The sequence below is a fragment of the Salmo trutta genome, chromosome 4, assembly GCF_901001165.1.
Source record: "Salmo trutta chromosome 4, fSalTru1.1, whole genome shotgun sequence".
Classification (NCBI taxonomy): Eukaryota; Metazoa; Chordata; class Actinopteri; order Salmoniformes; family Salmonidae; genus Salmo; species Salmo trutta.
In genome coordinates, this window is record NC_042960.1 from 13,221,950 (window position 1) to 13,248,963 (window position 27,014).

At 41.6% G+C, this 27,014-nt stretch overlaps 3 protein-coding genes and 1 long non-coding RNA gene across 5 annotated transcripts in view; all 4 read left to right on the top strand.

Annotated features, from left to right (window-relative positions):
• LOC115191218 (zinc finger protein 528-like) overlaps window positions 1-4,730 on the top strand; it is a 73,299-nt gene extending 68,569 nt beyond the window's left edge. Inside the window, exons 1-3 of one of the 2 annotated variants that reach the window (XM_029749156.1) lie at window positions 1,191-2,166; window positions 2,583-2,713; window positions 2,911-4,730. In XM_029749156.1, coding sequence (XP_029605016.1) covers window positions 1,881-2,166; window positions 2,583-2,713; window positions 2,911-4,122 — 1,629 coding nt within the window. In that variant the 5' untranslated portion in view covers window positions 1,191-1,880 and the 3' untranslated portion in view covers window positions 4,123-4,730. Of the gene's footprint in view, window positions 1-1,190; window positions 2,167-2,582; window positions 2,714-2,910 lie in introns of those variants that run through there. The other variant, XM_029749157.1, reaches the window with a different exon arrangement.
• A 6,069-nt stretch (window positions 4,731-10,799) lies between these two features.
• LOC115191356 (zinc finger protein 565-like) lies at window positions 10,800-12,440 on the top strand. The gene is made up of 2 exons (XM_029749231.1): window positions 10,800-10,835; window positions 11,052-12,440. Exons 1-2 carry the CDS (start codon window positions 10,823-10,825, stop codon window positions 12,011-12,013), a joined length of 975 nt encoding a protein of 324 aa, XP_029605091.1. The 5' UTR covers window positions 10,800-10,822; the 3' UTR covers window positions 12,014-12,440.
• Window positions 12,441-18,260: 5,820 nt separating this feature from the next.
• LOC115191403 (uncharacterized) lies at window positions 18,261-19,081 on the top strand. Its single transcript, XR_003877661.1, has 2 exons — window positions 18,261-18,501; window positions 18,599-19,081. It is a non-coding gene; the product is annotated as an uncharacterized LOC115191403 (long non-coding RNA).
• Window positions 19,082-20,582: 1,501 nt separating this feature from the next.
• Window positions 20,583-23,210, top strand: LOC115191264 (zinc finger protein 251-like). The gene is made up of 3 exons (XM_029749159.1): window positions 20,583-21,173; window positions 21,518-21,648; window positions 21,831-23,210. The coding sequence occupies exons 1-3, from the start codon at window positions 20,915-20,917 to the stop codon at window positions 23,091-23,093; spliced, it is 1,653 nt and encodes a 550-aa protein (XP_029605019.1). The 5' UTR covers window positions 20,583-20,914; the 3' UTR covers window positions 23,094-23,210.
• Window positions 23,211-27,014: the final 3,804 nt, after the last annotated feature.

Sequence of the window (27,014 nt, forward strand, 5' to 3'; positions counted from 1 at the left end):
ATGAATCACAGTGTTAGAGATGGGCTTGACTGTGGTTAACAGTTTATAATATCATGTCATGTTTCTGTGTGTACAGCAAAGAGTTTCTTATATAAACCTTTATGCTTTTCTGTACAATCTTTGTTTGCAGTCTGCAGTCCATGAAGACCTGCTGACATCCAGTGTTACTGGTGGGAGAGACTGGACCTCTGAGGCAGCTGGTCACAAACCCTGTACCTGGATAAGGATCCTGGATCAGGAGCCGTCACTCTTACTTCCCGAGTCTGGATCAGGACCCAACCACGAAGGACCGAGACTTCACCACAATACAACAGGTGGACTGACGAACCTCAGTGCTGGTGGTCATCAGAGAGACAGAGGCTCCAATCAGGTATCCATTCTGCAGCCCAGACCCTTCTTCACAGTCTCAGTGCAGGGATGAAGCAGGGCTTGGGGCTGATAGGAACAGGAGGGTCTATGATACAAACACCACAGTATCCATGATGAACAGAGCAGGTCACCCTGGGCTTCAGCCTTCACAGAGAGTGGTGGGAGACCCCTCTGTTGGTAGTCTAGCAGCAAGTCTGTCTTCTCCTTCGGTGTCACGTCTAATTCCTGGGGACTGGGTTCATAGAATATCTGGGCCTGGATGTGGCCTTGCTCAGTTACCTCACCAATACAGACAGGGTCAGGATGGGCATTCACCATGAGAGGCACCTAGCCTATAACACTGAAGACAATCCCAACAACACCCAAACAATGTCTAGAGGTCCAGGAGGAAGCTCAATGACTAAGGAGGGCTTCTCCTTCCTAAGTGACCTTATCAGACATAGGAGTGTCCACAATGGGGAGAAATCGTAACAGTGTGGTTTGAGATGTACACAGGATATCTGGGAACTATTCTTTCTGTAATATTAAAAATATGATTTAGTGTCTTGTAAGTTTTTTTTTGGGGGGGGGGGGGGGGTTCCCAAACTTTTTTGGGCCCGCGACCCCATTTTGATACCTGAAAATTCTCGACCCCAGCCATATGAAAAAAAGTAGTACCTTTTCAAAAATAATTGGGGCTAAAACATTAAGGAGATGGAAGTGCCCAAAGTTGACACATTCTCTTATGTGCGGACTTTCAACCATCTTTGTGGTACCATTTGAAAGTTGAAATGTCAATGTTATTCATTTCAATTTTTATTAAAAACATGTTTTTTTTCATGGTATGCAAAATGGTTCAACCTTGAGTGCATGTTTTGCCATTAAGTTCCAAAAAGTAACTTTATGACCACTTCTACCATGGGCAAATATGTATGGAAAATTTCATTCAAATCAAAAAGGGTTGGGGTCAAAAAGTGATTGAAATCAAATGGAACGACCCTTCTATTTTGTAGGTTATTTGAACACATACCCTCATTAACTTGTCATTTGAAACAGGCTTGTTTTTAGAGACACAGTAAACCAAGGCTAGATAAAAGGACAGTTGAATATTTACAGTACTGAGGTCATGTAGATGGAAAAGTAATTTTTGTATTTTATTCTACACATCTTGCTAACACGGTTCTAAGTAATCTAAGATTTTAAGACTGATCTTGAATAGGAGATAAGCAGTACCGTACTTCAAAAAACATTGCGCATACGCTTTTCATTTAGCCACACCCTTTGAGCTACAACATCCTTTCTCATCGGTATAAACGGAAGTAAACAATAACTAATAATACTTTCCACGTTAGCGTTTTAAAAAATTTATTTTGACGTTTATTAACACTCTGGAACTCAAAATAGGACTAATTTAAATGCACAGCATTACATACTTACCCCATGTAGTCTTTAATCCGCGTTGGAGACAGGACTTGGATGCTCAAGAGGTTAGCTATCTAGGTAACGCTACCTAACTGCTAAATTAGTTAACAATGGCTGCTAACTGTATGGTTTTTCACACTCAAATAGCCTCTATAATGGAGGTGCTAGCGAATGCCGCAGTGGCAGAGGTCTGTAAACTCGTAGACGACGACTATGCAGTGTTTCGTTTGGAAATAACTCAAAGCCAGAAAGAAACCAGTGCATTGCGGAGGAAACTACAGCTACTTGAACTGAAATTCTCACGGGAGCGCACAGAGAGGACAATGCGAGAGCGCGTCCTCGCCAGTCGTCCCAGAAGTGTCAAGATCCTCGACCGATACAGAGGAATAGCAAGAGGTACATTTTGAATAAGGCCAAGGATGCGGGGCATGTCGCCGGTTTCCCTCTGCGCATGTGTGATTTTAGATGTGTTAAAAACATATATGGTTAACCAGAATTGGGTCTTGGTCAGTTTTTGGTTAGTTAGTATGCAATAATTCAGCTGATTACTTAGTTATCTTGCGCAAAGACACAATATAATTTAACCAGATTCTTGATTTACAGCATTTCCTATTATTTACTCAATGAAAACAATGTGATGCATGGAACATAATACATCAATCAATCAATAAATAGTATATCAAGAAGTTATGAGAAGAAGAAGTGTTACCTTACATTCTTGCCAATTCTAGACAGTGTCAATCGTGTACAAAGCTTTTGAGCATTTACAGTAGCTAACCTAACCACCTCTTTTTCCCCAATCACTCTCTCAGGTGAAGGAGATCTCGCTGGAGGCCACAAGAGCTTTGTGAAGCCAGCGGGACACAATACATGGAGAGATGACCAACCAATCACTGTTGATGAGGGGAGTCGAACCTCAACCCAAGACGTTATTGTGATAGAGGTTAGTGTAAAAGTGTTACATTAAAATTACAGTATATCAACTGTGATTAGTTTATTTCAGAAAGACTCCCCTCAGCTATTCACTTGCTTACATTTACATCCTTATTTATCTGTCATAGGGGAGCTTGTGAGACTTCCCTATGACATTGTTATCCAATTGAACTGGATACCAGTAACAACCTCCTCTTCTTGTGTCAGGATCTAGAGGTTGCAGGTCCTGGGGTCAAGCAGGAGAGGTCTGAAGGAGAGGAGGACCCACAGCACAGCAGAGACATCCAGACTGCAGTGGCTGGAGCTTCCCCTGAAGCCACGGAGGACCTCTCTGCCGTGCCCCAGCCGAAGACCCGATGCAGCATCATGGAGGTCAGTGGAACGCCGAACGCCGTCCTCAAGTCAGAGACAGACACAGAGACTTTAACTGTAACACACAGCCTCTTACACACAGGATCTGACCACAGATCAGACCCAGAGAGACTGGGGCTGGGGAAACTGGGCTGTCCTCATGCTCCTGGCTCAGAGTATTTACCGGTATTTCACCAGAGCCAGTGGATGGTTTATTCCCGTGGTGATGGTGACACATTACACTCTGGCGGTGATGATCCGTCTTGTTCTTACACTACAGAGATGGACCCAGGCAACATGTCCTTGGGTTTAGAGACACAGACTGATCTGTCTAGAGGGGACTGGAACCAGTACACTAGTAGTGTATACTCTGAAGGGTCCATAGAAAGAAATAAGAAAGGGGAGGGTCTGGTCGTAGATGAGGTCACTGTGAAAGTGGAGGGTGACTCTCCTCTGACATGGAATGCAGACGAGACTCACTTAGGAAAAGGACAATTGCAGGGTAACACCAGTGACTTCTTAGACTACAGGGAAAGCTTAGAGACAAATCTAAATGTCCCGACCCACTCACCTTTACACACGTTCAAGGATCGCGACCCAGTGTCCACGTCGATGGGGCCTTCCGATTCACACGGCTGTGTCGTTTTCAACCAGGTATTGAACTCAAATGACATGACTAGAGTCCAAGCTCAGGGAGGGGGAGCAACATCAGGCAATAGTAAAGAGAAACGGTTCCTCTGCATGTTCTGTAACAAAGGCTTCAGCTGCCTCCAGAAGGTGGAGATCCACCAGAGGATCCACACAGGGGTGAAACCCTACAGCTGTACCCAGTGTCACATGCGCTTCGCCCAGGCTAGCACCCTGAAGAGGCACCAGAGGGTCCACACAGGGGTGAAACCCTACAGCTGTACCCAGTGTCACATGCGCTTCGCTCAGGCTGGTGACCTGAAGAGGCATCAGAGGGTCCACACAGGAGAGAGGCCGTTCGCCTGTACGCACTGCGGGAAGAGGTTCTCAGAGAGGAGATACCTCAAGATACACCAGCAGAAAAAACATTTCACTCTATAACATAGACAGTCACCATTCCACTCGATAGCTTCTGACGTCTATAATAAAGTCAAAGATTAATTTTTATTGTCAGATGAAAAAAATCCACAGATGCTTTTGGAATAAGGAGATTAACAGATGTCAGTGTTGGATTTTTCTGGGTAGAATATTGCATCCAGACATTGTGTGATATACAATGCCTTCAGAAAGTATTCACATCCCTTGACTTCCTCCAAATGTTGTTTTGTTACAGCCTGAATTTAAAATTGATTAAATTGAGATTGTCTTTTTACAAATTAAACCCTGCATTAAAGGTAGACTCAGCGAATGTACAAAGTAAACCGCAGGAGTGGGTCAATTTCTACAACAACTAAGAGTGCTGTAGTGCAAAGCCCAGACATTGTGGGATACAGTGCATTCAGTATTTGCACCCTTCGACTTTTTCCATATTAAACCCTGCATTAAAGGTAGACTCAGCGAATGTACAAAGTAAACCGCAGGAGTGGGTCAATTTCTACAACAACTAAGAGCGCTGTAGTGCAAAGCCCAGACATTGTGGGATACAGTGCATTCAGTATTTGCACCCTTCGACTTTTTCCATGTTTTGTTGTGTTACAGCCTGAATTTAAAATGGATTAAATTGAGATTTTGTGTCACTGGCCTACACAAAATACACCATAATGTCAAAGTGGAATTATGTTTTTAGAATTTTTTACAAATTAATAAATGAAAAGCTGAAAGTTCTTGAGTTAATAAGTATTCTACCCCTTTGTTATGACAAGCCTAATAAGTTCAGGAGTAAAAATCTGCTTAACAAATCACATAAGTTACATGGAGTCACTCTGTGTGCAATAGTGTTTAACATTATTTTTTTTACGACTACCTCATCTCTGTACCCCACACATTTACAATTATCTGCAAGGTCCCTCATATGAGCAGTGAATTTAAAGAACCGATTCAAGTGTTGTTGGAATAAGTATATACACAAATGTACAGTGTAAATGTTTGAGGTCCTGCAATCAAGGATGGGATTACTGTATGTTTTGCCTTGCCAGCATCTCGGGCCGGTGAGTGTGAACGCACCCTCTGGGAGCCGTCATTTGTGTTGTCTGTATTGTGTTGGTGTTTTAAATAAAAAAAAGGAGAATATATATATATTTATATATATAGTATAAAAACTCGATCCTTCAGAAAGTGGAGAGCAACACTTATGCAGCTCCACTACACATTTTTTAAAAAGCAGCATTCGACAGGATTACCAACACAGACTGACCAGCTCAAATAGACAGAAGCATTCTATATGGCAGACCAATCCGAACTCCTCTCTCGGCATGTCCAGCCCACTCATTATCTTAGCCAATCATGGCTAGTGGGAAGGCTGCTGTCTTTCTGTGGCTTAACCAACAAGGCTCGTAATTTAACAATTTTATTCGTATTTACAGATGGCATACAAGTTTGTTATTAAGGCAAATGAAAGTTCACAGGTTCCAGAAGGCATTTCTGCAAAAAAAAATTATTCCGAAAAAAATGTACTTAATGGATCTCCTGTGAAGTCATGACTTGCGACATACGTCTAGTTTCCTGAAACGGGTCACATATATACATACACACACAGTGCATTCGGAAAGTATTCAGACCCTAAAGGGAAAACAGGTTTTTAGAAATAATTGTAAATTTATTACAAATAAAAAACAAATACCTTATTTACATTGGTATTCCAACCCTTTGCTACGAGACTTGAAATTGAGCCCAGGTCCATCCTGTTTCCATTGATCATCCTTGAGATGCAGTGCATGTCAGAGCAAAAACCAAGCCATGAGGTCCAAGGAATTGTCCGTAGAGATCCGAGACAGGATTGTGTTGAGGCACAGATCTGGGGAAGGGTACCAACATATTTCTGCAGCATTGAAGGTCCCCAAGAACACAGTGGCCTCCATCAATCTTAAATGGAAGAAGTTTGGAACCACAAAGACTCTTCCTAGAGCTGGCCGCCCGGCCAAACTGAGCAATCAGGGGAGAAGGGCCTTCGTTAGGGAGGTGACCAAGAACCCGATGGTCACTGACAGAGCTCCAGAGTTCTTCTGTGGAGATGGGAGAACCTTCCAGAAGGACAAACATCTCTGCAGCACTCCACCAATCAGGCCTCTATGGTAGAGTGGCCAGACGGAAGCCACTCCTCAGTAAAAGGCACATGACAGCCAGCTTGGAGTTAGGACTCTCAAACCATGAGAAACAAGATTTTCTGGTCTGATGAAACCAAGATTGAACGCTTTGGCCTGAATCCCAAGCATCACGTCTGGAGGAAACCTGGCACCATCCCTACGGTGATGAATGGTGGTGGCATCATCATGCTGTGGGGATGGTTTTCAGCGGCAGGGACTGGGAGACTAGTCAGGATCGAGAGAAAGATGAACGGAGCAAAGTACAGAGAGATCCTTCATGAAAACCTTCCCCAGAGTGCTCAGGACCTCAGACTGGGGCAAAGGTTTACCTTCCAACAGGACAACAACCCTAAGTACACAGCCAAGACAACACAGGAGTGGCTTCGGGAAAAGTCTTTGAATGTCATTGTGTGGCCCAGCCAGAGTCCGGACTTGAACCCAATCTAACATCTCTGGAGAGACCTGAACATAGCTACGCAGCGACGCTCCCAATCCGTCCTGATAGAGCTTGAGAGGATCTGCAGAGAAGAATGGGAGAAACTCCCCAAATACATGTGTGCCAAGATTGTAGCGTCATACCCAAGAAGACTCAAGGCTGTAATCGCTGCCAAAGGTGCTTCAACAAAGTACTGAGTAAAGGGTCTGAATACTTATGAAAATGTTATATTTCAGTTTTTTATTTTTAATACATTGGCAAAATTAGTTTTACCTGTGTTTGCTTTGTCATTATGGGGTATTGTGTGTAGATTGAGGAAAAAACTATTTAATCCATTTTAGAATAAGTCTAATGTAACAAAATGAGGAAAAGGTGAAGGTCTGAATACTTTCCGAATGCACTGTATATATAAGACCATGAAGGTTTTCCAATGCCTCACAAAGAAAGGCACCTATTAGTAGATGGGTACAAAAAAAAGCAGGCATTGAATATCCCTTTGAGCATGGTGACTTTATTAATTACACTTTGGATGGTGTATCAATACACCCAGTCACTACAAAGATACATGCGTCCTTCCTAACTCTGTTGCCGGAGAGGAAGGAAACCACTCAGGGATTTCACCATGCCAATGGTGATTTTAAAACAGTTAGAGTTTAATGGCGGTGATAGGAGAAAACCGAGGATGGATCAGCACCATTGTAATTACTCCACAATACTAACCTAAATGACAGAGTGAAAAGAAGGAAGCCTGTACAGAATAAATTATTCCAAAACATGCATTCTGTTTACAATAAGGCACTAAAGTAAAACTGAAAAGAATGTGCCAAAGAAATTAACTTTATGTCCTGAATACAAAGCATTATGTTGGGGCAAATCCAACAACATCACTGAGTACCACTCTTCATATTTTATTTAAAGCATGGTGGTGCCTGCGTCATGGTATGCTTGGCATCGACATGTGGAATAAGTCAAGGGCTATGAATACTTTCTGAAAGCACTGTATAAGGCATGAGTATACCAAACATTAGGAACACCTTAATATTGCGCGTGTCCCCCCACCCCCCAGAACAGCCTCAATTCGTCGGTGCATGGACTCTACAAGGCGTTTAAAGTCCTTTTGGATAATGGACCTTTCTTGATACACACAGGAAACTGTTGAGCGTGAAAAACCCAGCAGCATTACAGTTCCTGGCACCTACTATCATCCCCCATTCAAAAGCACTTATCTTTTCTCTTGCCCATTCACCCCCTGAATAGCACACATACACAATCCATGTCTCAATTGTCTCAAGACTTAAAAATCCTTCTTTAACATGTCTCCCCTTCATCTACACAGATTTTAAATGGATTGATCAAGTGACATCAATAAGGGATCATAGCATTCACCTGATCAGTCTGTCATAGAAAGAGCAGGTGTTCTTAATGTTTTGTATACTTAGTGTACAGTATAAGCCTGAGGTCTGTTTCATATTGTGTTTGTACTGCGTAGCCTATATGATGTTCACAAGTGCCTGTTTCATTACTTCCATTCAACTACTTAATTGTTTTCCCATGACACCTTTAATGAGAAAATGAATGCAGTTCGTCAAGTTCATGCTGATTTTTAGTTGAGACATGTGTATGTGTGGTTTTCATATGGTGTATTTAAAACTTGTTTGTTTAATAAACACAAAATGGGACTTTTCATTCCAAGACTTTCATTGAGACTCTCTTTTAGTATACATCACATCTGATCTCACCCTATTCTACACTGATAGCGCTTTATAACCAATATACACTTACTAAATATACCTACACTAACACCTACCGTACACATCAAAATAGTTTAGTCAGGTTTGTCTGATGTTTACTTATCATTGCGGACTTATTTTTACCCACAACATCATATTTATGTCTATTTTTCTGTATATCTAATAGGGCCGGGGCGATACCAGTATCGCGATATTCGTTTGTGTCGTGGCAAGGAAACAAAACACGGAGCAGATTTAACTTTGAGGAAAACAGCCCTAATATTGAAAACAAACATCATTGTGTTTTCATCCAGACTCACATTTATTTATTTTCCATAACACACACTATTTTACATACAGCAGGTTTTTAAAGGACCAAAGAGTTTTGTCTGCTTCGTGTGTTCATTTTTGCCATGAAAAACAATATTGCGATACTGTTATCATAAGGCCCTAATATCTAAGCTTAACTCTTGAGTCTTCTGAATCCTCCTGACTGTGCCCCCTATAGACAACAATATGAGTCATATTACCCATAAAACCTTGAGGTCAAACAAGGAAATGGTTCCAATTGTTTTTCCACCATTCATTTTTCCCAAAGGGGATTTTTGAAACTTAAAATAAGGGATGTATTTATGTAGGCTTACCCTGGCGTGACGCTTTGATAACCGTGTAAATCTCTCTTGGACAAGGTAACTTTATATTCGCCTGTATCTACCCCCCAAAAATGAAATGCTAATTAGCTGCTAATGTGGCTATCATAAATAACTACAAATGCCATGATGATCTGGACGAGACTACCAAATCGAGGCAAAGGTAAGATTCTCTGGATTAATGTTAGCTACATTTAGTAATGAATAAATTGGCTACATTTCTTTAAATGGACAATTGTAAACCGTCTTGTACAAGTAAATTGACACAATACCTGTTAGCAAAGGTGTCAGCTAGAGATGACGTGCAGGAGTTTGCAGGGATTTGTAGTCTTGCATAATGTCTACTTTGATGCTAATTAGCATTTTCGATATCTGAGAGTAAATAGTGAGGAATATATTGTCAGAGAGACATTTACATGGTTACAGCCCTTATTTTAAGTGTTTCTAAAATCCCCTATGGTGGAAAAAAGATTAGAACCATTTCGCAGTTTAAACGCTAGGTTTTATGGGTATTATGACACCTCCACCTTGGGGCTCTATGGGCATGATGCCCCTGCCCCAACCAATGACATTTCTTAAAATAGGTCAGATTCAATAGTTCAAAATGTGCTTTTCTTCCATTGGTCTGTAGCAAAATGTTGCATTGATGCATCCTTGACAAGGCTACTAGCTATTACTGTTAGATAACATTTTCACATTTTTGTGTATAGGACAAAATCCCACGTTTTTGTTTATCTGTTTCACACACATCCATGTGCTTTTATAGAACAAATAGAAATAAGGTCACTTTATCGTACATCGTAAGAAAAAAACAGAAGAGCCTTATGGATTTGTCTAGTAGCAGTCATGTAGGCTACCATTATCACCATCACTTCTAGGCCGCACACACTTCTAAAGCGATAATAGACTTTAACTTTTAGTGAACTTGTTCCTGGATATAATCACTGCCACCTTGTGATGTTAGCATAGGGCTAACGTGTACTACAATCTAGCGTTCTGTCACGTGCAAATAAATCAGTTTTTAATTGTCTGGTACACATTTTGAGCCGGAGAAACTGTTTAAGTGTAAATAGTTGCTTATGTTTGCAAGTATGGCCAATTAATGTTTAAAGTGTGCTTATCTTTGTGTGTGTGTGTGTGTGTACGTACACTCCCTCAGATGTCTGTGTAATCTGTATCACCTGTCTCTTCCAGGAGGAGGAGGGTCCAGAGGTGCTGCTGGTGAAGGAGGAGGGTTGTGAGGAGGGTCTGGCGAACCCTGAGGGGACCATGGTCATGGAGGACAATCAGACTACACCACCACCTGAGGTCTGAATGGTATTAGGTCAGGGCCCGTATCCAGAAAGCCTGTCAGAGTAGGACTGCTGATCTAGGACCAGTTTAGCCTTTAAATCATAATGAATAAGACTAGAATATGTAGACAAGTGGGGACCTGATCCTCAATCAGCACTTCTACTCTGAGACGCTTTGTGGATATGGTCCAGGTTGTCATTAGTGTAGGACCATGCCTTTGCATTATCAAACCATTAAAGAGTGTCAAGTAATCAAATGTACTAACATTTGCATAGTATCAAATCAACTATCATTTTTGCATAGTACTTATAGCAATCCCTCATTGCCTAACCTGCTCTGTATCTCTTACAGTCAGTAGACATGGAGGATGGGAAGCCTGATCTGCTGCTCATCAAAGAGGAGACAATAGAAGATGGACCAGAGAGCATTGATCTGCTGAGTGGACTAAAGATGGGGGAGCAAGGTAAGAGAGAAATACATTTAACCTACATACAGTAATAGATCTTCAATGGGAATAGTGATAAGCCTGGCTATTATTTTTTCTTCATTTATAAAATTAAATTAATACAACTTATGTTTAAATACAAAAACTCATCAATGTATAAACCTGACCAAATAATTGAGAAGAAAAAAAACTCTGTTCAGTTTTCTGTGTCATGTTTGTAACCTCTTCCTGCAGGTGGTTGGCTGGAGGATGACAGAGAAGACTGGGCGGCCATCTTAGATTCCCAGACGGGTGTAGCCAAGGGCCAGGGGGACGACATCACCGAGCAGGCCAGGACCAGAGGCGACATAGTGGAGGTCAGTGGATGGGACAGCGTCCTCAACTCTAGGCTGCTGAACAACACTGTTAACCACAACCAGAAAAAGACAATCGAACACAAAACAACAACCAAACGTAGTCTCCATGACAACAGATTGGCTGAAACCAGGATGAGACATAGATTTGGTCCGGGGGGACGAGGAGGTGTCCGTATGCAGCTGGAGAGAACAGACATAGACTCGGTTAGCGATGCTCCATCCTGCTCCTATAGTTGTGATTCAGAGAGACTGATGGCGTCTCAGGTTAACCCCCTAACAGGTGCTGCCTTCAGCCTGCCTTCTATAGGATCTATCAACTGGAACATGGACCCTGCGACAACACAGACACTCCCTGGTCTTTGTCCTCCTCACACTCCCCTAATGTTAAACCAGACCTCAGACAATGCCAGTGCCTCAACACCAAATGGCTACACAAGCCCATTGACAAATGACATTAGTAGTGACGGAATCAGTAAAGGTCTCAGCGCCAAAGATAAGCGCTTCCCGTGTTCGTTCTGTGGGAAAGTCTTCAGTTTCCCCAAACAGGTGGCGATCCACCAGAGGATGCACACGGGGGAGAAACCATTCGGCTGCCACCTGTGCCGGGTCAGTTTCTCGGACTCATCCAACCTGAAGAGGCACCAGAGGGTCCACACAGGGGAGAAACCATACAGCTGCCCCCAGTGTGAGAAGAGGTTCTCTCACCAGCCCCATCTGAAGAGGCACCTGAAGATCCACACTGGAGAGAAGCCGTTCGCCTGTATGCAGTGCGGGAAGAGGTTCTCAGAGAGGGGCTACCTCAGGATACACCAGCAGAAAATGCACACCGCCCATGTATAGAGTATAGTGACATAATGTAGTACTAGTTAGTTTGTAGTTAATTCTGTTGGTTTTGGATGTGGTAGGGAACTGGATGAGGTGAACTGAGGAAGAATGAGTATGATGAGGCAGAGTAGATGATATGGGGATGGTTGGTGTGGTGGTGTCTGTACAAATGCTTCACTGATGAAGTGACAATTTTGTCCTGTTTGACGTTGGTGTTCTTTATAATGAGGAAATTATAGTGCCTTAATGCATGTTTACCTGACAAAGTAGTGAAGATGTGTGTAATGTTGAATCTTTTCCAAAGTATTCTAAAATGAATTTGATAAATGCGAGGGTACCAGATTTACAGAAAAGTTTGTTACCATAGTGAGAAAAGTTATTGTACTAAATGTTATGTGAGTGTATGACCATTTTGTTTAAATTAAATACAAAATTGACTCTGTGCTGACTGACTAGGCTATGTTTGTATCATTGCAGGGACTGAGTTTCCCCTCTCAGTGAAACCAAAACATTATACTTAATTCTTGAGTCATGACATTTAAATAATAAACTCCAATGACTCCATATTCTTAGGTACTTGAATCAAGACATTTTTTTATTAAGCCCTTTTTACATCAGCAGATGTCACAAAGTGCTCTGTAGAAACCCAGCCTAAAATCCAAAACTCGAGCAATGCAGATGTCGAAGCACGGTGGCTAGGAAAAACTCACCGTGTTAGAGATGGGCTTGACTGTGGTTAACATTTTATAATATCATATTTCTGTGTGTTAGAATGCTATTTTATGATGAGTATTCCCTATTGGAATTTGGCCTCCAGGTACCCTCTGTAAGGCCAGATGTCACCGTAAAGCAGGTCTCTGTAACTGGTATCTGGGCCCCTGAGCCTTAAAACCGTCCATGGGTGTCCTTATTAAGTGATTTAAGATGTTTCAAATGTATAGTCTATTCAACCCCAAGGTCTCTGCCTTGATTTAATGCTTTGGCACCGCGAACAGAAGGGTGAAACAGCGAACAGATAAGTAAAGAATATTTAGGTCATTCCTCCCCACTGGAGGGGGGGAGATTTTCTGCCAACCTCTTAGAGGAAAGTGTCTGTCTCCCCATATGTCTGTCTTCGTCTATTAGACCTTTAAAATATAGAAGTTGTTCACCTTATATTTTACATCTAGCATTTCTCCAAACTTTGACCAGTTTTCAATTCCTAACATTGGCGCTGTGAGCAGGGTGGGCTTCTCATCACCGGAGGACACGTGACAAAAGAGGTGAGTGCTCTTTCATTTTAATTTAGAATTAGATTAATTTGTTATAGTCACACCACCTCAACTGTAAAGTTAATGATAAAAGTATTGACCACACTTGTCTCTGTGTGTGGCCCCACCAATTTGGCAAAGAACTGAAGTGAATCGGACAACTGTTTGGTGTGGAAAGCATTGATAAGTGTGTTTCCTTCATATATTCCTGGGTTGTGAGTGCTGCATGACTGTCTGTATGTTTATGTCACAAGAGAGCTCTTTTCGCAACTTTTGGGGTGTTGTGTATTGCTATACAATCATGGTAGCTAGAGTGAAGGATTAAATTGAAGCTCCGACTGACAGATATGGCTGAGGTGAAGGATTAAATTGTCTCAGCAGGATGAAACTCCAAATGACAAACATGGCACTTTTCCTTTTTATGAACAGGAGGGAAGGACCTTTTGGTGAAACTGCATATGATGATGCACTGTTCTGATTATTTCATATAAGCAGGATAAAAATGGGTATGCATGTGCTGACAATGTGTGATTGACTGTGCATATGATTTATAGTGAAGGCAACAGGGCATGTTGTGAGAGCTGGGTGCTGCAGCCTAATGTTAAAGTGATTCCTCAGCAGTGTTGGGTGTAGAGTACTCAAATTACTTTTTTGTAGTAAAGAGTAACTTAACGCAGTAGTTTTTCAACTGAAGTAATCCGTTAATTAGTTACTTTTTCAAATAAGCAAATTGTTACTTTTTTCTTTGTTTTGTTTTTTGGGCCCCAAAAAATGAAAATCCTTTCCCTAAGTTCACACACTTCCTGTTTCTTCAGGAACGTTGTGGCGGGAAGCTAGCAAGATGCAGAGACAGCCTTTACATCGTGGAAGTATTCACATTGTTCTGAATTGGTAGAATAAAAGGAGAAAAAACATAATTAAAACTGTGCCAACTTAAAATATCAAGAAGCACCTTCAGGCCAAGCACAGCTCCACAAGACTGTTGAAGACCCAAGCCAGCCGATTGCCGTTGATGCTGAAGATGACCGTGCTTGCTTCGAAACAGCAAAATCTAGATTTCTGTTCGGCTAAACCTGTCACCCCGAGAGAACTAATTAAACATGTATGCTTCTTTGATGATTGTAAGTAATTCCTTTGATTGCATGCCATTTATTTCAATGCATTATGTTTAGGATTGATCTGACAGTTTGCATTTGTGGTCAACAGTTTAATGCGCAGGGTATTTTCATATTTCAAGTCGGGCTTGTTGTGACTTAAAAGCCTGTATTTAGTGGCTTTAATATGTATATTTCGTTTCATAAAGCTCCCTAAAATGTTGGTTTTGATTTATGGACAATGTTCCTTTGATGCGTTGGATTTATCAAGATATAAATTCGCAACACTTTGCATTTATCAGAATGATTTATGTCGACAATAACAATGTTCCCGGTATTAGACCTTATAATTGTTTACATGGGAAGGACGTTAATATCTCTTTATGGGATTATGATTATATTGATTTAAAGATTTTTCAAGCAGAAGAAGCGCTTTGGGATATTTTATTGGGGCTCATTGTTGTTGTTTGGATCGATTCTCGAGACTATTGAGTAACAATGGCTTCCAGTATTAAGTACGGCATGTTTGTTCCACGAAATGTAAGAGAAAATGAATACCTTCTTAATGAATGCGGCAAATTGGAACAAATTACATGCACAAAAGCTTAAATAAATGCGACAATAAGTGGTCTCTGAAGACCTGAGCAAGTATGAATTGAATGGGTAGAATGTAATGGCCCGGACCAGTGGTATCTGGTGTAAAACTAATTACAAATATAGCCCTTGGTTCACTCCAGACCTGACTGCCCTCGACCAGCACAAAAACATTCTGTGGCGGACTGCACTAGCATCGAATAGTCCCCGCGATATGCAACTTTTCAGGGAAGTCAGGAACCAAAACACAGTCAGTTAGGAAAGCAACTGCTAGCTTTTTCAAACAGAAATGTGCATCCTGTACCTCTAACTAAAAAAGTTTTGGGAAACTAAAGTCCATGGAGAATAAGAGCAGCTGCCCACTGCACTGAGGCTAGGAAACACTGTCACCACCGATAAATCCACGATAATCGAGAATTAAGATAATCGAGAATTTCAATAAGCATTTCTCTACGGCTGGCCATGCTTTCCTCCTGGCTACCCCAACCCCGGCCAACAGCTCCGCACCCCTGCAGCTACTTGCCCAAGCCTCCCCAGCTTCTCCTTCACCCAAATCCAGATAGCTGATGTTCTGAAAGAGTTGCAAAACCTGGACCCGTACAAATCCACTGGGCTAGACAATCTGGACCCTCTCTTTCTAAAATCCGCCCCCATTGTTGCAACCCCTATTACTAGTCTGTTCAATCTCTCTTTCGTATCATCCGAGATTCCTAAAGATTGGAAAGCTGCCGCGGTTATCCCCCACTTCAAAGGAGGTGACACTAGGCCCAAACTGTTAGACCTATATCCATCCTGCCCTGCCTTTCTAAAGTCTTCGAAAGCCAAGTTAACAAACAGATCAATGACCATTTCGAATCCCACTGTACCTTCTCTACTGTGCAATCTGGTTTCCGAGCTGGTCACGGGTGCACCTCAGCCACGCTCAAGGTACTAAATTATATCATAACCGCCATCGATAAAAGACAGTACTTTGCAGCAGTCTTCATCGACCTGGCCAAGGCTTTCGACTCTGTCAATCACCGTATTCTTATCTGCAGACTCAACAGCCTTGGTTTCTCAAATGACTGCCTCGCCTGGTTCACCAACTACTTCTCAGATAGAGTTCAGTGTGTCAAATCGGAGGGCCTGTTGTCCGGATTTCTGGGAGTCTCCATGGGGGTACCACAGGGTTAAATTCTTGGGCCGATTGTTTTCTCTGTATATATCAACGATGTCGGTCTTGCTGCGGGTGATTCCTTGATCCACCTCTAAGCAAACGACACCATTCTGTATACATCTGGCCCTTTGGACACTGTTAACAAACCTCCAAACGAGCTTCAATGCCATACAACAATCCTTCCGTGGACTCCAACTGCTCTTAAATGCTAGTAAAACTAAATGCATGCTCTTCAACCAATCGCTGCCCGCACCCGCCTGCCCGACTAGCATCAATACTCTGGACGGTTCTGACTTAGAATATGTGGACAACTACAAATACCTAGGTGTCTGGCTAGACTGTAAACTCTCCTTCCAGCCTCACATTAAGCATCTCCAATCCAAAATTAAATCTAGAATCGGCTTCCTGTTTCGCAACAAAGCATCCTTCACTCATGCTGCCAAACACCCTCGGAAAACTGACTATCCTACCGATCCTTGACTTCGGCGATGTCATTTATAAAATAGCCTCCAACACTCTACTCAGACTGCATCCAATTTGCTATCACAGTGCCATCCGTTTCGTCACCAAAGCCCCATATACTACTCATCACTGCGACATGTATGCTCTCGTTGGCTGGCCCTCGCTTCATATTCGTCGCCAAACCCACTGGCTCCAGGTAATCTACAAGACCCTGCTAGGTAAAGCCCCGCCTTACCTCAGCTCACTGATCACCATAGCAGCACCCACCCGTAGCACTCGCTCCAGCAGATATATTTCACTGGTCACCCCCAAAACCAATTCCTCCTTTGGCCGCCTTTTCTTCCAGTTCTCTGCTGCCAATGACTGGAACAAACTGCAAAAATCACTGAAGCTGGAGACTCATATCTCCCTCACTATCTTTAAGCATCAGCTATCAGAGCAGCTTACAGATCATTGCACCTGTACATAGCCCATCTGTAAATAGCCGATCCAACTACCTCATCCCCATATTATTTATTTTATTTATATATATTTTTTTTACTTTGCTCCTTTGCACCCCAGTATCTCTACTTGCACATTCATCTCCTGCACATCTATCACTCCAGTGTTCATTTGCGAAATTGTAATTATCTCGCCACTACGACCTATTTATCACCTTAACTCCCTAATCTTACTTCATTTGCACACACTGTATATAGACTTTTCTATAGTTTTATTGACTGTACGTTTGTTTATTCCATGTGTAACTCTGTGTTGTTGTTTGTGTCACACTGCTTTGCTTTATCTTGGCCAGGTCACAGTTGTAAATGAGAACTTGTTCTCAACTGGCCTATCTGGTTAAATAATGGTGAAATAAAAAATACTGTATGTGGGAATGTCTTATGTCCGTCCTACATGTAGTGTTGGTACATGGAATATTCCTCAACTGCTTATATCATAAATTGCTATTGCAAACATAAGTATTATTTTAAACAACTGACATTTTCAGATATTATTTTGACAAACACACTTTGGTGCTTATGTAACAGATGTGAAATGGCTAGTAGTTGGCGGTGGTGCGAGCTAATAGCGTTTCAATCAGTGACGTCACTCGCTCTGAGACTTGAAGTAGGGTTTCCCCTTGCGTCGCAAGGGCCGCGGCTTTTGTGGTGCGATGGGTAACGATGCTTCGGTGGGTGTCAGTTGTTGATGTGTGCAAGGGTCCCTGGTTCGAGCCCGGGTTGGGGCGAAGAGAGGGACGGAACCTACACTGTTACAATTCATTCTCTATTGTCATAGATTTGGTGGGCACTGTCATCTGATCTGACTTTAAGCACGTACTGATGAAACTGTCACTTAATTTTTTTTTGTTAAAGTCTACAAACGCTCTACATTTATTCCCTCTGTGATAGGGTTGGATCCTATATGCTACTTTTGTTATTGTCCTGTAAATGGTTCAGTGCCTATAATTTAGCCTGTGTGTGTGTGTGTGTGTGTAGAATGGGGCATAAAGGAAATTACCTCCACTACTAAATTACTACTAGATTATAGTGATAAGGAAAATGGCATACAAATTTGGCTTGTGTATTCATTTGCCTATAACTAATCAGAATTCCATTATGTTTACATAAAAAAGAGAATATTTCAAAATGATAAGATCCAGCCATGGAAAAGACGACTGGGTGGACATGAAGTGGAAAGGAGGGGAAAAAAAACTCACACCATGCAGCAGGACACATTCAGCTGAGGGGTCTTTGTAATGCAGGTTTGAGAGTTATATTTTCAATAATTAATGGTTAGCTGTTATGTGACAGTTAGGTCAAAAACTCTATTTTATTTTTTGGTGTAGATGGCCAAGGAAGTTGCACAGAACTTCCCCAACATCCCTTCCCAAATTGATATGGAACCTTCAAAAACACATGGAGCAACTGCGAAAAGAAATGGCTGAGGATATACTAAAAATGTCTGGTATGTAATGACATTTAATTCAAATTAAATGTAAATTCTTTATTTTTATGTAGTCGTGTAAGACAGCCATATGTTCAGTTCATGCCTATGATTTCAGAGTTCAACAAAGCCAACAACTCCTTCATGTGTGCCACTGACAAAGAACCTGGATGTGGCCCAAAGACTGACTGGGTTAGTAGCTTTATTTAACATGTTTATAATCTTTTGACAACAGTGACGGCATGTAAGACAATTTATGATATAACACAATGGATGGCTAATTCGTCATTCTACATTGACATTATTTATAACGTGTTACGTTTTGTTTTAGATTGAATGTTTTGCATGCCAACGGTGGTTCCATGTGCTGTAACTAGGAATGAAGACAAAAATAGTTCAACAGAGTAAAGAACACAAACTGGAAGTGCAGTCTTTGTTGTTGAAAATGTATGCTATACCCCATCCACACTGAAGAGGCTCTGAAATGTACATCAACCAGGGATAAAGAGAAAGTTAACACTGTGAAATGTTTCATACTTATTTGAAGTTAAGTGTCTGTTGACATGTTGGAAAAGATTAAAGGTCTACAATTTCTGTTTAATTTGTCAATATTCCATTTTTATTCATTGATATACTGGCCACCATTACTGTGGGTACATGTTCAGTATATGTATTGACCAGCAAACCCACTGCAGCCTACCTCACTAGCTCACTCTCCATCCCTGCTTTGGACAATTAATAGCATGACTCTCGTACTTTGCCCTTTTCCTTTATGGTTGATATTAACGATTATCTGTCTCTCTCCTATTGTGTACCGCTGTTAAATACTGTGGGAAAATAAAAAAACAGGGAAAATAGGTACTTAGACCTACCAATTATTATAGATAAATATTAAAGAAAAGGGTAAACACAAAGACTGGACTGAACCCCCTAATTGTGAAACTAATGTTAATGTACAACAATATAGAAGAGACATAAGAGGTTATGCAATATGGGTGTATATCCACTGCACGCTTCTTAGGTGTGTTATTGACATGACCAATGGACTATAGAAATGTAAAACTATGAAAAATGTACCTTAAACCGCGTGATTTTACAGCACACAAACAAGATGTGCAATATAGAATGGTACATTCTGCACCATGTTTGAAGTCAGTAGGTCACATGACCACAGAGCTTTTGAAATTTTACATTTGAAAAATAATTCATGTAAAATCTTGTGAGATGAAAATGGACCAACTAAAGGGTATGCAATATAGAAGGGTAATCAGTAGACATACTGAACCTTGTTTTAAGTCATTAGGTCACATGACCAAGGAGCTATTGAAATTTTACATTTAGAAAGATTCATGTAAAATCTTGTGAGATGAAAATGGACTAACTAAAGGGTGTGCAATGTGTAGGCCCACTGAGTGGACATTCTGAACCTTGTTTGAGTCGAGTAGGTCATATGACCAATGAGCTATTGAAATAAAAAAAGTAAATAAATAATTTAAAATAGTGCGAGATGTAAATCGACAAAAAATAAATGTGTGCAATGTGTGTCTATGCCATCGGGTTAGCTAGAACCAGTTGTGAAAGTTATTTAACCATTACTCCTAAAACTAATTGGAATTAGAACAATTTGATTTGTCACCATGTTGACGGTTCCTAACTGCTGTTGGTGGACGTAAGGGATACTATAGGCGAATATCCAACCTGAAATTGTCTTTACCTCGGTAGGAATATCGCAAAATATGACCAATGGCTCATTCGAGAGAAGACATCCTCCCCGAGTTATGACATCGGCCAGTATTGAAATCTGACATGTATGATAGACGTTTTCGCGATCTAAAAGTCGTATTCCTATTAACTTCCAGTGTAGTGGGAGACTTAACACGGTGCCTACGTCATACTGACCGGATTTCTGCCCGCTTTAACGCCAATAAATCAGATCCACATGAAAACAAGTGGCCGTTGGAATCGCTAGAACATCACCCAGAGATGCACAAAAGCAATATAACATTCGAAATGGGTGAACCTTTCCTTTAAAAATATACTTTTTTTTAAGGCGGGTTTTTGCAATAATTCTGTCTGCGGGAGTTGGTGACGACCGCTTGAAGATAATGATCATGAATATAAGTTTTGATGTGTAACGTAAAGCAGTACCGTATTTCAAAGAACAGCGCGCATACCCTTTTCCATTTAGCCACACCCTTTGACCAACGATGCCACCAATAACATTCTTTCTCTTCAGTGGAAACGGAAGTAAACAATGACAAGGAACAATTTTCACGTTAGCGTTTAGATTTAGACGTTTATTAACACCATGGAACTCAAAATATGACTAATTTAACTGCACAGCATCACATACTTACGCCAGGTAGTCTTTAATTCGCGGTGGAGACAGGACTTGGTTGATAGATGTTATCTAGGTAACGCTAGCTAGCGAACAATGGCTAACTGTATGGTTTTTAACGCTCAAATAGCCTCCATCATGGAGGTGCTAGCGAATGCGGCCGTGGCAGAGATCTGTAAACTCGTAGACGACGACTATGCAGTGTTTCGGTTGGAAATAACCCAAAGCCAGAAAGAAAACAGGGCATTGCGAAGGAAATTACAGCTACTGGAACTGAAGGTGGCACGGGAGCGCGTGTGCGCTAGTCGTCTCAGTAGTGTCAAGATCCCTGACCGATACAGAGGAATGGCAAGAGGTACCTTTCCGTTCCCCTCTGCACATGTGTTCAGATGTGTTACCCAGCATTTTTGGATAGTATGCTATTACCCTGATTACTTAGCTATCTTGCACAAATACGCATCATTTTCTAACCAGATGATTAAATAATAGAAAATGCAGTAAATCAATAATCGAAAACAATGTGATGGATGGAACACCATAAGTCGATCTACAAATAGTATAACAAAAGTTATGAGAAGTGTTACCTTATATCCTTGCCAATTCTAGACAGTGTAAAAAAACTGTTACTAGTGTACAATATACAGTTGAGCATTGACAGAACCTATCCTAACCACTTCTTTCCCCCAATCACTCTCTCAGGTGAAGGGCATCTCACTGGAGGCCACAGGAGCTTTGTGAAGCTAGCGGGCCACAATACATGGAGAGATGACCAACCAATCACTGTTGATGAGGGGAGTGGAACCTCAACCCAGAACATTATCATGATAGAGGTTTGTGTAATAGTATTACATAAAAATTACAGTACATCAAATGTGGCCAGTTTATTTCAGAAAGACTCCTCTCAGCTATTCACTAGCTTACATTATCTGCCATAGGGGAGATTGTGAGAGTTCCCTACAACATTGTTATCCAATTTAACTCATGTTCCGGTAATAACGTCCCCTTGTGTCAGGCTGCAGGTCCTGGTGTCAAGCAGGAGAGGACTGAAGGAGAGAAGGAACCACAACACAGCACAGACATCCAGACTGGAGCAGCGGCTGGAGTGGTGCCCCCTGTAGCCACGGAAGAACTCTCAACTGCTTCCACGCTCCAGTCCAGGACCCGATGCAGCATTAAGGAGGCCAGTAGAACGCCCAACGCCATCCTCAAGTCAGAGACCGTCACAGAAACACAAAGGCTCTTACAGACAGGATCTGACCACAGATCAGACCCAGAGAGACTGGAGCTGGGGCCACTTGGCTGTCCTGCTCTAGGCTCAGAATATTTACTAGACGGTAACCCAAGCCCGAGGACGGTTCATTCCCATCGGGACTCTGGTGATGTGTTAGAAACTGGTAATGATCCGTCTTGTTCTTACACTACAGAGATGGACCCTGGCAACATGTCCTTGGGTTTAGAGACACAGACTGATCTGTCTAGAGGGGACTGGAACCGGTACAGTAGTAGTGTATACTCTGAAGGGTGCCTAGATAAGAAAGGGGAGGTTATAGTCGTAGATAAAGTGAAAGTGGAGGGCGACGCTCCTCCCACATGGAATGTAGACGAGACTCACTTAGGAGAAGGACACTCACAAGGCAGAGATTTTTTAGATTACAGGGAAAGCTTAGAGACAAATACAAATATCACGACCCACTCCCCTTTACACGCAATCAGGGATCGTGAGCCAGTGTCCACGTCGATGGGGCCATCCGATTCACATGACCGTGTCCTTTTCCATCAGGTATTTAACTCAAACGACAGCGCTAGAGCCCAGACTCAGGGAGGGGGAGCCACATCAGGCAATAGTAAAGAGAAACGGTTCCTCTGCATGTTCTGTAGCAAAGGCTTCAGCTGCCCCCAGAAGGTGGAGATCCACCAGAGGGTCCACACAGGGGTGAAACCCTTCAGCTGTACCCAGTGTCACATGTGCTTTGCCCAGGCTTGCAACCTGAAGAGGCACCAGAGGGTCCACACAGGGGTGAAACCCTTCAGCTGTACCCAGTGTCACATGCGCTTCTCCCACTCATCAAGCCTGAAGAGGCACCAGACGGTCCACACAGGGGAGAAATCCTACAGTTGCCCGCAGTGTGAGAAGAGGTTTTCCCACCAGCACCAGCTGAAGATGCACCTGAAGGTCCACATGGGAGAGAGGCAGTTTGTCTGTACGCAAGAGGTTCTCAGAGAGGTGCCTCCTCAGGATACACCAGCAGAAAAAACATTCCACTCTATAACATAGACCAGACATCGGTAACATAAGGCACGCCAAGCGATTTGATATAATGGATTAAATCAGTGAACTTGCATTTGTTTCGAAATTGCATTGGTTTTCGATAAATGGCTATTATTCATTTGGTTTTGTTTGGAGAGCTCCTGTCAATGTTGAGTATGGACACTCACCTGATTACACATAGAAGTAGGCCTAGGCTACCTGGCCTGCACGCAAATGTATAAAATGTGCCTATTTGGGGATGTCTGATAGTATTTCTGATTGTCTTAACTCACCACCACTAATGAGCTGGGGAGCTTCTCAAAGTAATTTTTCTTCTCTTCAAACAGCTAGTAGCCTAAACAAAAAGTATGTTTTTACATCCATTGAAAATGACAGTAGTTCCACAATAACCAGGTTTCCATCCAACCCTTTTATATAAGTAAAGTACATGTCGGATCAAAATATTCACTACAGGCCTGATGGAAACAGCAAGTTTGTCGGTCAACTTTCCAGATGTCGACAAATCGAAATACACTAAACAAGGTGGGATCTTTGTGTCGGTAAAATTAATAATGCGAGAAATGGCGGTGGGAACGCTTTTATGCGCAAATATTGATATAATATTCATAAATTCGAAGTAAACTTGGAGGCACGCGATGATATGTTGTGTGGTCCTCCCACTACGACTCAGGAAACATGCAGTTTATTAGACTACAGATGAAATAAGTTATGATGAACAGGGTGGTGAAAGTTCATGGTGATGAGCTTGATGCTCCTTTCCAATATTCTGGTGACATAATGATTGATGTTTGGCTGCCGTTTAACAGATAAAAATAATCTTGCTCTTTTGTCCATAATAATCTTATCTCGTAGACTATATACCCTCATTGTATCTGCGTGGTGTTGGCTAGAGCGCACGTGCCATCAGTAGAGTTGAAAATAAGATGGAAACCAATTTATCGGCACATGGGAATTTAACTGCAAAAGTAATTTATGTGCACTACCTCATTACATACAGCTTGTTATCTGCAACAAGGCTTTTTACTGTGTGTACGTAAAACTGGACATACCCCTCTGATGGGAAAATGTGCATATTGTTTTTATGCAGATTTTAGAATATTCACATGAAAATCTGTCACCAATTGGATGGAAACCTAGCGAATGTATTTAATATCTTTCCAGCTCTCTCCCTTTCGAAAACCACCGAGCCTAGGCTTGAAAGGAAAAAATGTAATGCTCTGATCCAGTGAAAATGGCAAATACCTGATTACTTCTTATCCCCTGCGAAAAAGCTGGCTCTGTCCGGAACTCACTGGCGCGAGAAACTCTGAGGGCCCAGAATAGTTGATACAATGCTGCAAGTTTGCAAGCTGGAGCTTCAGGCCAGACCCAGTTGATAGTTGATACAATGTTTCAAGGTCTTTGCAGACAGGCGGAGTAGAGAGATAAATGCAATTGAAAGAACATGAACAAACTGCTATGCGTAGCCAATGTGATTTATAGAATACTTATTTTTATCAGGATATTTTCTACCTGCAATGTTTTTATTTGTTGGCTTATGTAGGCTATTTTTAACTAGTTGTCATTAATAGTTACTTGCATTGGTATGTGTTCTTTAGCTGCCAATGGCTCAAGGTGTATCATACAATGTGTCCATTTCGCAGATGCAGGTACTCTTGCATTAGATTCATTTTAACTTTTAGATCTGTATCATTTTCATTTCGATAGAATTTAGATTAACCACATGACAATGATTTTAATATGTTATTATCCACAAAAATGTAAATATGAAAATCATAACTTGCATGTAGACCGGTAGCTCCTGGCGTGCTGTTTGTCATGTGCCTTTTTCTCAGGAGTGGCTTCTGTCTGGCCACTCTCCCAAAAAGCCCAGATTGGTTAAGTGCTGTAGAGATTGTTGTCCTTCTGGCAGGTTCTCCCATCTCAGCCAAGGACCTCGTTGACCAAGGTCCTTCTTACCAGTTTGGTCGGACGGCCAGCTCTAGGCAGAGTCTGGATTATTTCGTAATTTTTCAATTTCCCAATGATGGAGATCATGCTCTTGGAAACTTTCAACATTCTAGAAATTATTTTATACCCTTCCCCAGATATATGCCTCATCACAATTCTAAATCGGTGCTCTACGGACAGTTCGTTGGACTTCATGCTATAGTTTCTGCTCTGACATGCACTTCTTTGAAATTGGGTTGGTGGATCGCATCCAGCTTTTAAAGGTGCATACTCCGCCACCTACTGTATTGGAGTGCGAGGTCAGTCACGGCCGACCTACATTAAATTATCTTCATTAGTCCTTTTCCTCTAAGAAAGTGAAAGAGCCCTAGACACCACTCCTCTCCACTTTCAACCCCCCACTACACGACCCAAACCCCAACCCCGTCCAGCCTCTCTAACCCTTTCACACAATCTCTCGCTATCTACGTCATACAGTTCACAAAAATATCAACACATGCCCCACCGTTTCCTCCACTAAACACTCACACAGACCTGTTTCATGTCTCCCTATCATCCACAATGTGACATTCAAACCTGTGCCCAAACCTTAGTCTACTCCACACAAATAAGTCTGTCCTACATCCCATACTCCCCACCTCTTCCTTTACTGACCGATGCATGCAATACAATTACCTCCCCTTACTAGCATCCCACTTCCTTTGCCAAAGATTGAGCCCTTTTGCCCAGATCAAGGACTTGACTTCCCTGCAGCCCAGCAGGACCTGAATATCTACCCCCTCTCTCCTCACTACCCTCTTAGCCACCACATCAGCCTTCTCATTACCCTCCACATCCACATGGGCCGTAACCCAGTAAAAGCTTACCACCACTCCAATCCCAATAACAGCACCATCATCTCCACAAACAAGTATTCAGACCCCTTCACTTTTTCTACATTTTGTTACGTTACAGCCTTATTTTAAAATATGGAGAGACTCAAGGCTATAATCGCTGCTTAAGGTGCTTCAACAATGTACTGAGTAAAGAGTCTGAATACTTATGTAAATGTGATATTTCATTTGCAAAAATGAAAGAAAAAAAATGTTTGCTTTGTCATTATGGGGTATTGTGTGTTGATTGATGAAGAAAATAATTTAATCAATTTTAGAATAAGAATGTAACGTAACAAAAATATGAAGAAAGTGAAGTGGTCTGAATACTTTCCAAATGCACTGTTCACCCCTGCCCCCACCTTACCGCTGACTGGATCCTTTTCCTTTGAACCATCTGTATATATCCTGAAAAACAAATAAAACCGATTATCCTGACATGCACTGTCAACTGTGGGACATTATATAGACAGGTGTGTTTCTTTCTAAATCATGCCCAACAATTGAATTGGCCACATGTGGACTCCAATCAAGTTGTAGTGAAGTCTCAAGGATGATCAAAGGAAATTGGATGCACCTGAGCTAAATGTTTAGTGTCATAGCAAAAGGGTGTGAATACTTATGTAAATTAGATATTTCTGTATTTAATTTTCAATACATTTGTTAAAATATCTAAACATGTTTTCACTTTGTCTTTATAGGTTATTGTGTGTCGAAAACATATATATTTAATCAATTTTGAATTCAGGCTGTAACACAAGAAAATGTGGAATAAGTCAAGGGGTATGAAAACACTCTGAAGGCACTGTATATGATGTTCAGAAAATGCCTATTTCATTACTTCCATTCAACTACTTAATTTTTTCCCCAAGACACTTTTAATGACAAAATGCAGTTTCAAGTTTATGCAGATTTTTTTTGTTGAGACGTGTGCGGTTTTCATATGGTGTATTTAAAACTTGTTTGTTTAATAAACACAAAATGGGACTTTTCATTCCAAGATTTTCATTGAGACTATCTTTAGTATACATCACATCTGATCTCACCCTATTCTGAATACACACATACTAACAAGCACCTACTGTACACGTCAAATATAGTTTAG

Bases quoted from the DNA above. Each gene is read 5' to 3' on its own strand.
- LOC115191264 (XM_029749159.1), top strand. From the start codon at position 20,915: ATGGCTAACTGTATGGTTTTTAACGCTCAAATAGCCTCCATCATGGAG. The intron at 21,174-21,517 runs GTACCTTTCCGT...TCACTCTCTCAG, and splicing joins ATACAGAGGAATGGCAAGAG to GTGAAGGGCATCTCACTGGA. The intron at 21,649-21,830 runs GTTTGTGTAATA...CCCTTGTGTCAG, and splicing joins AGAACATTATCATGATAGAG to GCTGCAGGTCCTGGTGTCAA.